The sequence below is a fragment of the Spinacia oleracea genome, chromosome 3, assembly GCF_020520425.1.
Source record: "Spinacia oleracea cultivar Varoflay chromosome 3, BTI_SOV_V1, whole genome shotgun sequence".
Classification (NCBI taxonomy): domain Eukaryota; kingdom Viridiplantae; phylum Streptophyta; class Magnoliopsida; order Caryophyllales; family Amaranthaceae; genus Spinacia; species Spinacia oleracea.
In genome coordinates, this window is record NC_079489.1 from 16789984 (window position 1) to 16801879 (window position 11896).

General features: G+C 35.2%; 1 protein-coding gene and 1 long non-coding RNA gene across 2 annotated transcripts; both read right to left on the minus strand.

The window, feature by feature from the left end:
* Positions 1–1290: 1290 nt before the first annotated feature.
* LOC130469705 (uncharacterized) lies at positions 1291–6127 on the minus strand. Its single transcript, XR_008930062.1, has 3 exons — positions 5963–6127; positions 3766–3835; positions 1291–3061 (listed from the first exon to the last, which is right to left on the minus strand). It is a non-coding gene; the product is annotated as an uncharacterized lncRNA (long non-coding RNA).
* A 2226-nt stretch (positions 6128–8353) lies between these two features.
* On the minus strand, positions 8354–11034 carry LOC110779017 (B-box zinc finger protein 24). Its single transcript, XM_021983546.2, has 3 exons — positions 10515–11034; positions 8935–9249; positions 8354–8808 (listed from the first exon to the last, which is right to left on the minus strand). The coding sequence occupies exons 1-3, from the start codon at positions 10695–10697 to the stop codon at positions 8587–8589; spliced, it is 720 nt and encodes a 239-aa protein (XP_021839238.1). The 5' UTR covers positions 10698–11034; the 3' UTR covers positions 8354–8586.
* Between the last annotated feature and the right edge of the window lie 862 nt (positions 11035–11896).

Here is an 11896-nt window from a genome sequence, read left to right on the forward strand (position 1 = left end):
ATTCACCAAGATCTTACATACAACTGGCAATCCCAAAATAATTTCAGCTAATCTTTATGGTATTTGGTTTAGAACTTCTTGTATATTCTTCAACGAACCTTCAAATTACTTTGTACCAGTTTCACTGATACGGGACACATGAACATAACTTGGCTTGATTCTCTCTAACTTATACTTATACGCTATTGTTTCGTTATACTTAAGATTGGGGCTCCCAAGGTGACATCTTCATGTTATCGTTCTTCAAATGATTATCCCAAATTAACTAATCTCATCTCATTGAAATCTAAAATCCTGTTCTCTTATTAGAGTCTATTATGTTTCCTTCTTGAAATATATTTGGGCACTTACGACAGGCAAGTGAAATTTCCTTTCCATAACTGTCTGATATACTTCCAATTCCGATCTTTTGTCCCTTAGTCATTGGAGTAACTTACTCTCATTTTGTTCATGAATAAATTTCAATAGTCCTCATATTTGCCAACCTATAATCTTTACATTACAACATCTCAATATGCCTAAACTTTCCCAGGTCACCTAGTACTTAACAACCTACCCATATCAACCTATTTGGTATGAACTCTGATCATATATGATAAATTATAAATGGAGGAGTGTCAACGAGTAACATGGGCGATTAAAGAATCATTAGAAAAACATTACAAGCATCATTGGTATCATTTTTCCCTTTTTCCAAGTGGTTTCGTCATAGGACCTTTTTCCAGTCACGGGTTGCTGGGGAATACTAACAATGTCATTAGTTCTATGGTCGTTGCCATTAGACAATCTTTTAATACTTATAGTTAACGATAGAGGTTTGGAATAATCTCGAACGTAATAGTCATGACTTCCATAACAAATATTTCCTTAGTCTCATCAATCAAAGTTGGTCTTGGTACTAACTTAACGCATTTAAACAATCATTTCCTTTATTCTTAACAACTTGACTTCTAGGTTTAACAAATCATCTTGGTTGGCCCGGAAAAAGTATGATCGGATTTAGGTAAGATTTTGACTTAAAACATCTACAATAACATTAGCTTTTCTTAGGATGGTATTGTACATCGAGATCATAAGTAGGTTAGTTCCGTTCATGGACTTGAGTTGGCGAGAAGCATAATCTAGGCCCTTCTCTCTTCATTTTGGCACATCCTATTCCATGTTTGGAAACATTGCTATAAATAGAAAAATCTCTCAGTTCCGGTGGAAGGGTATGGATATAGGCAATGGTGATACGTCTCTTAAGTTCTCGAATTGCAAATTCACAATCATCATTCCCCATAATTTTGATATTCGTTCTAACAAATGGGATTGTGGGTAAGGCAACCTTAGAGAAATCTTAAATAAATCTTCAATAATCTTCAGCCAAACCCATAAAATTTCATACTTTCACGAACATTGGTTGGTCTAGGGTATTCCACGATTGCTTTTACTTTCTCATGATCAACAGATACACCTTTCTCAGAAATAATATGACCTAAAAACGATATTTCCTTAAGCCAATTGTTTTACACTTTGACAACTTAGCACATAACTGGTTTTCAATCAACATATCTAACACTTTTCTCAGATGCTCCTCGTGTTCCTTATTACTCTTAGAAAATATCATCAATGGAAACAACTACAAACTTATTTAGGTATGGTTTGAAAATGTGGTTCATTAAATCCATAAATACAGCTGATGCATTAGTTAACCTAAAAGGTATTACACCAAACTCATGGTAACCATAATTGGTTCTAAAAGCTGTCCTTGGAATATCCTCATGTTTATTGTAAAGTTGATGGTATCCAGACCTCAAATCTATCTTTGAAAACACTTTCGCACCTCGGAGTTGGTCAAACAAATCATCAATGCGGGATAAAGGATATTTATTCTTGTCCCACTCTCTATAATCTATGCATCACCTCAAAGTTTCATCATTTTTCCTTACAAATATGACACGGCTCCCAAAAGTGAAGCACTCAGTTGAATATACCCTTATCCAAGTAAATCATCTAATTGTTTCTTCAATTCTTTGCAACTCAGTTGGTGTCATTCTATAGGTGTTTTAGGAATAGGGGTGGATCTTGCTAAATTCTTAATTCTCTCGGTGGAGGCATACTAGGTTTCTTTTCTGGAAAATGTATTCTCAAACGATAACTGTGTCAGTGAGTGGTGATCGACCACACTACAAGGATAACCAGAAAAATTCACCATCGGTCATTTTAGGAGCTTTCAAAGCGGTGACAATTTGCATCGTTGGTTTTCTTACAAACTTATGGAATGCAATCATATCCTCATTCGGCGTTTTGGTCACACTATGCCTCAAACAATTTATATTAGCTTCATATTCAACCATTTTATTCCCAAAATTACATCAGATATAGATAGGTCAAAGAATACTAAAACTCAACTTTCTCGAATATCATATGACAATTTCTAATTCACAAGCAATAGGAAAGAAATCACAATATGGCATAATCCTCGTGCGTAATGTGGTTATCATGGTGCTCTTTGCGAGCCCTTGGGGACATCATTCATAGCATCGATGGTCGACATTCTGCATAACATATCTTATCAGTTTGAAGCGAAATAATAATATAAAATAAACCCTTTGATCTCGTTCCTACACTCACACTCATATTCATTTTAACTTAGCAAGATTTTAGAACATTCTTTTTGACTCATTCCTTAAAATTATTTCCTTAAAGCCTAATGAATTCTATTCGTGCGAAAAACCCGTAAGGTTTAGCACTTATGGTCCAGAACCTTGGCTCTGATACCAAACTGTAACACCCCGACCTCTAATCCAAGAATTAAATCATAATTAGCAGCGGAATTAACCTATTTTGGTCGGGACATTACCTGCCGTAACTCCCTCTTGGGAATTACAAGGCAACCATCAATCATAAGCTATTAAACCCCAAAATTTATATAATAATCCTTTATATTTCCGAAATAAAAGAACACAACTTACTAAAAGTCTTTAATTAAATTATTAAAACTTTAAGCATAAACTAGGCGAATAATATTAAAGTGAAATTCCTCGCCACTACTCGATTCCATCGTTCCCCGCAGTACCTAAAACAGAAAACAAAACGGTGAGCCGAAGACTCAGTAACGAACTATTCTAGCAACGTAAAATTCATTTCAATTCATTTTATTTAATAACACAGGGAGAATAGAATAATGTAAAACATTTTATAAAGTCCTTTATTTAATTCATTCATAACTTTAGGGTGCACATGCTAGCCGTGGCGAGTATGACATAGTGGAACGTCTTCCACGATGGACCGCTGTCCATAAAACATGGGGCCTTGGCCCGAAAACATGAGAGCCTTGGCTCAATGGGCGGATGCCCCATGGGTACATGCATGACCGAGAATCGTAACTTGTGAACATATACTGCCAAACGGACTAGGAATTTCACTTTCATTTATCATGTTTCGTTTAATTTTACATTTTAGTCTTTTTACTTCAGTTGAAGTAACATATTTCCTTTGGATCATACGATCAAACATCCTTTCTTTTCATGGTTTCTTATAAACAACGTTTTATAAGAAATTCAATCAATCATAATATCATTTTATAAGAAATTCAATCAATCATGAAATAAGGAATAATTCCATCAAATCATATTATAATAAATAATTCAATCAAATCACATTTCATTTCCCGCAATTCATAAAACATGTCAAAACATTCAGATCATAAATTCAATCATAATGTCATGATTTCATAAACACATTTAGAAGGGAATTGCAGGTACTAGCAATAGCCGTTACCTCACTTCCACGATTTTGCTAAGGATTTTCGCTTTCTTTGGTTCGTTCGTCCCGAGCTCCGAGTCCAATTCTTTCAAAATATTAAATCATTGAATTAGTACTAAATCGATAAATAAATTAAAATCGATATTTTATAAAATCATAAATTTTATAAGTAATAAATTTTATAAATAACCAGTTTTAATATAATTTCATAACTTAATGAAAATATTATTAAACGAAATTTTAATCAAAATATATTTATATATTTCATAAACCGGTTTTCATGAAAATATTATTTAAATTCCATTTTTCTTAAATAAAACGAGTAAATTACTTTATTAAAATCGATAATTAAACCTGAAAAATAATAACGATTTATTAGTAAATAATTATATTATAAAATCAATTTATTAAAACATAACTACCATAGAAATTCTGAAAACTTAGATTGGTCTTACATAAAGCCCAAATGGTTAAATTGGCCCAACTTAAATTTGGGTTGGAGGAAAATGAATCAGGTTTCAAATGAAACTGATTCTCTCCCTTTTTGTTTAAGGAGAGGTATGAACAGAGGGGAGGGAGCACGGAGGGGCAAGGCACGAAGAGGAGGGAGGAGGCGGCTGGAATGGGCTCGGTGGTTCGGCGTAACGCCGAAGGTGAGACGGTGATGGTGGTGGTACAGGCGAGAGAAGGAGGAGGGAGTGCGAAGAAGGCGAGAAAACGGGGGAGTTTGGGAGTGGTTTTCCGATCAGTTACGGGGAGGAGGGAGGTTTTTGGCGGTTGTCTGGGCGGCGCAGGTTGATGCGAAGGTGATGGTGGGTGGTTTGCGGAGGCGTAGCAGTGAAGGGAAGGTGGTGAGTTGCTCGAAGAAGGGAGAAGCAGGGGAGGTTTGTGGGTGATTTTCGGCCGATTCTGGGAGGAGGGGTGGTGGTTCGCGGTGAAGGTGGAGGCGGGGGATTACTCCATAGGTGGTGAGGTGGTTTCGGCGTGGTGCTGGTGGTGCAGCGAGAGAAAGAGAGGGAGGCAGGGGAGCTGCGAATGAGGAGAAGCAGGCGACGATGGTGCGTGTGTGGCGGTGGGCGGTGGTCAAGGTGATGCGGGGTGGTTGCAGCAAGGTTAAGTGATGGTGGTAGTGGTGATTGAGGTGGTTGTTGTTGGTGGTGGTGGTTCGAACGATGGAGAAACGAGGGAAGAATGGTTTTCAGATTTTGTGAATTCGTTTTGGTTGGGAAACAAAGTGGAAATTGGTGGTCTGATTTTAAAACTAAGAAAAGTGAAGGAGAAGATGCATAGCTTGGGGTTCAAGGAGTGAATTTGAACTGATTTTTAGGAAAGGGAGGAGTGAACATACGTGGAGAGCAAGGGAAGAGGAGAAGGAAGAAAATTTCTTCACTCATTTGTACGTGGAAAGCAAGCAGAAAAAGAGAAAAGGGAATTTTGGCTCTTTCAAGGGCAATTTCGTAATTTCACATTATTTGGCCAAAAATTCCAAAATTGTTGCTTTTTTTTGAAACTTACTAAAAATAGAAATGTTCAATTAAAATAATTCTTTATAAAAATTATCGTTAATGAAAAATAAATAAATTTTCGTTTATAAATTTATCGTTTAAAATAAATCGTAATAACGATTAAAATAACGAAATTCGATTATTCGTAATTATTTAAAACGAAATCAAGCTAATAAATATTTTTAATTTTAATAAATCAAGTTTAAAAATTTCGGGGTATTACAGGACCGCTGTCCATAAAACATGGGGCCTTGGCCCGAGAACATGAGAGCCTTGGCTCAATGGGCGGATGCCCCATGGGTACATGCATGACCGAGAATCGTAACCTGTGAACATATACTGCCAAACGGACTAGGAATTTAACTTTCATTTATCATGTTTCGTTTAATTTTACATTTTAGTCTTTTTACTTCAGTTGAAGTAACATATTTCCTTTGGATCATAAGATCAAACATCCTTTCTTTCATGGTTTCTTATAAACAATATTTTATAAGAAATGCAATCAATCATGATAGCATTTTATAATCAATCATAAAATAAGGAATAATTCCATCAAATCATATTATAGTAAATTATTCAATAAAATCATATTTCATTTCCCGCAATTCATAAAACATGTCAAAACATTCATTTAATAAATCAATCATACGTTGTAATTTCATAATCACATTTATAAGGGAATTGCGGGTACTAGCAATAGCCGTTACCTTAATTCCGCGACTTTGCTAAGGGATTTTCGTTGGTTCGTTCGTCCTGAGCTCCGAGTCCAATTTCTTTAAAAATATTAAATAATTGAATTAGTACCAAATTGATAAATAATTTAACTTAATAATTTCGAAACTTTATAATTAACCAATTTTCTAATAATAATGTTAAAAATAATATATAATTTCATAGTTTTAGTAAAAATATAATTAAACGCCAATTTTAGTGAAGAATATATAATTAATTGAAATTTCAATCGAAATATATATATTTTCCTTAGTTAATTTACACGAAAATCTTATTTAAATTTTGTCCTTGATAAATCCATTTAGTAACTGATTTTAGTTAAATCGATAATATACTTTAAAATCAATAGTTTATAAAATCATAGATTTAGAATTAATAAATTTTATAAATAAAGAGTTTTAATAAAATATACTTTTGAAATTTAATGAAACTAATATTAATCTAATTTTCAATATATATATATATATATATATATATATATATATGTATATATATTTATTTTATAAATTGTTTGTCATGAATATTATTTAAATTCCATTTTTGTTAAATAAAACTAGTAATTTCCTTTATTAAAATCGATAATTAATCCTGAAAAATAATAAATAATTTTATTAGTGAATATTTATATCATAGAAATAAATTAAAACATGAAACTAATAAATTAGGAAAATCTGAAATCATAAGTTGGTTTCTTACCCAAGGCCCAAATTAATTTGGTCCAATTTGATTTTGGGTTTTTAAAGGAGAGTAAAACCAAAGAAAACCAAATTTTGGTTTTGGTTTTCTGGGAGCAGGGCGCGGAACAGGGGAGGGGAGAACACAAAGAGAAGGAGAGGAGAGGAGGGAGGTGGCTGGGTGGCTCGGTGGTGTGGCACGGTGCCAGAGGTGAGGCGGCGATGGTGGTGATTGACTGGTGGTGGCAGAACGGCGAGAGAGGGAGAAAGGGGCGCGAAGGAGAGGAGAGACAGTGGAGATGGGGGGGGTGTTTCGTGGGTGGTTCTGGGCGGTGACAGGGCGGTGCGGCGATGGTAGCAGGTGGTTGCCTAGGTGGTGAGGTGGCTGCTGGTGGTGGTGCGTGGTGTGGTGTTGGTGCGGTGGGGCGAAGGGGGAGGAAACAAGGGAGAGAACAGGGGAGTGCGAAGAGAGCAGGGGAGGTGAGGTGGTGCTTGCGCTGGGTGTGGCGGCGGTTGTGCTTGATTAGGGTGGTTTTGGTGGTTGTTGGACGGTGGTGGCAGTAGTGGTGGCTGGTGGTTGCAGTGGTGCTTGCGGTGGTGGTTCGTGGACTGAATCGAAGGGAACAAGGGAGTGAGTTTGAGATTGAATTTGATTGTTGTTGAAATTCCACCTAAAGTTTCTGAATTTGTACATGAGAATTGTGTTGAACAAGCTAGGAATTGTGCTTGGGGTCCAAGCATTTGCATTTGGACTGAAATGTGGGAAGGAAGGAAGTTTTTGACTTCCTGGTTTGAGCGTGGGGAGCAAGAAAATAAAGCTGACATTTCCATTTTTTTTTTTTTATATATATATAATAAATTCACAATATTTGGCAAAAATTCAGAATTTGTAATAAAATGTTTAATTAAAATAACTCCTTAAAAATAAATAAATTATCGTTAACGAAAATAAATAATTTCAGTTTATAAATTTATCGCTTAAAAATAATTCGTAAAAACGATTAAAATAACAAAATTCGATTATTCGTAATTTAATTAAAACGAAATTAAGTTAATAAATATTTTTAATTTTAATAAATCGAGTTTAAAATTTCGGGGTATTACACTAACAGATCAAGTAGCTAGTGTTTTGACGTACCTATAAAATTAACACTTAGGCTCTGTTTGCCCTAAGTTGTAGGCTCTAAGAAATAGGAGTAAGAACCTCCCTTAAGAAAATTGGACTGCCTCAGCTCCTGTTCCCGTGGAACCTTATTTTATTCACTTAGGCTCTGTTTGCCGTTTGGTAGGGTGTAAAACGTTTTCATTTAATTTTTCATGAAAAATATTTTTCAAGGAAAAAAACAATTCCAAACTAGTTTTCCTTTGTTTGGTACCTTAAAGGAAAATGGGAGAAGATGGTGAAAATTGAGGGGAAAAAAGGAGAGAGGAGTAAGGAAAAAAAGAAGAAAAAGTGGTTTCCTTCCCTTACAAATTGAAAAGGGTTTTCACCTTGGAGGGAGTCATTGAAAATTATTTTACATCCCTTACCCAACCAAACAGCGTAAAATGATTGAAAAAGGGAAAATCATTTTCATTGAAAATATTTGACGTCCTACCAAACGGAGCCTTAAGGGAAAGCCTCAAGGGAAAGCAGCATGTCTCTGCAGTAGGAAGAACTAAATAACAACTCTCTTGCAAGATTCCGATATAACGTAGTGTCCTGTCCAATAAGTTTATCTGAAAATTTTCATACCTCAAAACCACGTACAGGCTTATAAAAGATTTAATTACAAACCTCATAGTTAGTAAGCATCATCCAATTTTACAGCTAGCTCCAAACTTTTGCAACCATTTACACATGCATTATTAATTACTAGCATATTGTACTATAGCAATCATCGAAAACTTTGCTATTGGCAAGCTAGAGGCTTAAGTACAGTTTGCTAGTAACCAAGATCAGGGACGATTGAGTACTCATCGTCATCATCATGACTTATCTCTATTCTAGGCTTTTTGTTGGGCATGCTCATCTTAGGAGGTCTGTATTGTATTGTATTGCTGCTTGGTATCGACATTGGAAGTTGAGGTACTTCAGCTGCTGCTAACGCTTCGTGAGGAATTTGCTCACCGAATACATCTGACCACCAGTCGAACTCTCCTAGTTTCTGCACATAATTACATTATCAACAACAAATACATTGTCAAATATAAAGATTTTTACTTAATTTAGAATACACAAATTAAAGGGGATTTAGTTATTTGATGGTAGCAAATTAATTAATGATCCTAACCTTATTGGCAGATTCAAAATCAGGAAACTCCAAGAAATCATCTACAGCCCATGATGAGGGAGGTGAAAAGGCGGCAGGCTGTTGAACTGTTTGTTTTAAGGAGGCAACCTGTTGTTCATTTTGGTTGGATGGCTCTGTGCAGTTATTTTCAGTTTCATTTTTGCACTTTGAGAGGCAGCCCAGTGCTACACGTATACCAGTGGCTAAGTATCTCTGATGGTTTGCGGCTAGAGTAGCAGCCGCATGAATTGATTCATCGCAATCCTGACAGAAAAGGGCTCTGTCCTCTACACAGAAAATAAATGCAGTCTTTTCCTGAAAATACAGAATGCACCCGTCAGCGATCCTACTCGATTGCAACAAATGGAGTATCACTATCTAATCTTTTCTTGAATACATTGCAAGTTGCAACTGCTACAAATTTGCTAAAATGGTTTGTATATCTCAATGTCTCATACAGTCATACAGACAGAATACAGATCCATAATAGGATTCTTGTCTTTAGATCAGGTAAAAAAACATGGTTGCAACAAGCTTCGAGGGCTTTAGTTCATACTCAGTATAAAGCATAATGAAAAATTCAACTCTAGACCTATACCGGAAAAACTAACCCGTACCCAATTATCCGACCCAAATTAACCAAGCCAGGGCCGTTACCCAAAATCACTCGACCCGAATTGTATATGACCCAATTTGACACTACCTGAATCCAAGTGAACCTACACCGATGAGTCTAGATTATTTTATTGTAACAAGCCTATATGAAATGACCAGATCCAACACGAACCGACACAAACCCGAAATCAATCCGATGTATTCTTCACATACATAAACTTGACCCGACCCAAATAGACCCGATCCAACACCAACCGGCACAAACCCGAAATCAACCAGATGTATTCTTCACATAAACTTAACCCGATCCGAATAGACACAGTCAAAAAGACCCGATTACCACCTAAACCTAAACCCTAAAATCGATAGCCTTCCTAGTCAACTCAAGTCTCATTTGGGTTCCCTCCAAAAAAAAAAAAAAGACTCATTTGGGTGATAAAATTGCAACCCTTCATCCTAGAAAATCTTCATAAAATTCCTAGTGTGCCGGTGTGTCCCAATTTCCAAATAGATCTGAAAAGATTGCTAACACAATTAACAAATCACCATATTTGAATTACTTTTTTCCACACCCCAAAAGTCTCAAATCATGTGACAATATTTAATTAGACTTCCCAAATCAAGGTTATAATTTAAGTACACAATCTTGGACAAATCACAAGATCATTTTATGAAGTTTAGCCCCTTAAATTTCAGTACACCTAAATAGATCAGGATCAGGGTCATCCTGCTCCAAGTTGTGTTCACTAAAAATTTCAAAACTTTAGTACAATCAGTGAGTCACACGAGTACTAACCTACCGGATAAAAATAATCATTGGTATTTAACAGTGAGGTAAATCAACTAAGTAATCATATTCTCAACATACATCACTATAATCAACAAAATAGTTACTTTCAATAAGATTAAATATTAAAATTGTTTATGCTGTCAAATCAATTTATGGAAACTCATAGTGAAATTACCTGGCAAATGTCACAAGTAGGGAGTTTGCTAGAAAGCTGATTAAGCTGAAGTCTCTGATGCTTACTAGCAAGCTTATTTGCTGCATGAACTTCTGTATCACACTTTGCACAAAGGGCCGCTTCATCTGCACAACAAATTACCGTCGCTGGATTTCTCTCACAAACATCACACTGAATTTTCATCTTTACTCTTCACTCTGTTTTTTTCCTCCCCTGTTTCTACTCTGTTTTCTCTCTCTAGGAACAACCAAATTTCTCCCTCAAAAATACAAATTTCCAAAAACTAAAAGATACCCAGATGAGAAACTTGACTGATTAACAAAACCCAGATTTTTATTTTATCAAAAGAGATGAAAAAATCCCTAATATCAAGCTAAACTTTTTGTGTATGCTTTGTAAGAGATAATAAGAAAGGAAAGAAGAGGAAATAAAATTGAGTAGCAAAATGTAGTATTTATTAATCACAAAAATTATATGAGAGAGAAGCAGACGTGAATGGTGGAGAATTTGATGTGGTTTGTCTGAATTAAAAGATAAGGATTGAGGATCAAATTAAGGGCACAAATTAGTCCAACACATGTTAGTAGGGTACACTCATATGTGGTCATTAGAAAACTTGACAAATTTTGTGGTCAAAAAATTGTTTGGGAAATTAAATTTATTTGTTGATGAGTTGTTAGATTTTGTTGTTGGGAAAGCTTTTATTATAAAGTTTTTAATTTGATGTCATCTAATTTGCAAGAAATTATAGAAAGTTGGACAAGTGCATCTTGTTCATGAGTCATGTTATGTGAATACAAACACTCCTAAAAATCTAATATCCCTTACACACTTGTTTGTGTGCTTGTGTGGTTGTAATTCAAAATGATGCCATAGTGGAGTGTGTGTGACCTCATTGCTTAGCTATAGAGAGGATCTTTATGCAACAATGTAGCATGTAGGGATAAAAAGTTCATAACTTTTTACTTAGGGCTTGGTTATCATGTTATTTAAGTGATTGAAGTTTATTTTTTAGGAGAATGATCTTGACAAATCAATGAATCATGTGTATATTTGTGAGTTCCTCGCGATAGGAAGGAAAAAAAGTGTCGGAGTATTTTTTTATTTTTTTTTATGTACGATTGTATAATTGACACTTCGTATTGATGGTGGAAAATATGTTAGCACTGAATTCAGTTTAATTAACAACATTTTGAGAGTGCTTATATAATTAAAGTTGCATTGAAGACATATAATGTGGTAGTAGTAATTATAACTTTCCTTCTGATACACGAAAAACAATGAATGTTGATGGTCGAGAACTCGAGACTTGTGTGAGGAGTAGGACTGAGGACCTAAAAGTTGTGCCTCAATATCTGTTAGTTTTACCCTTTTAGAAGAAG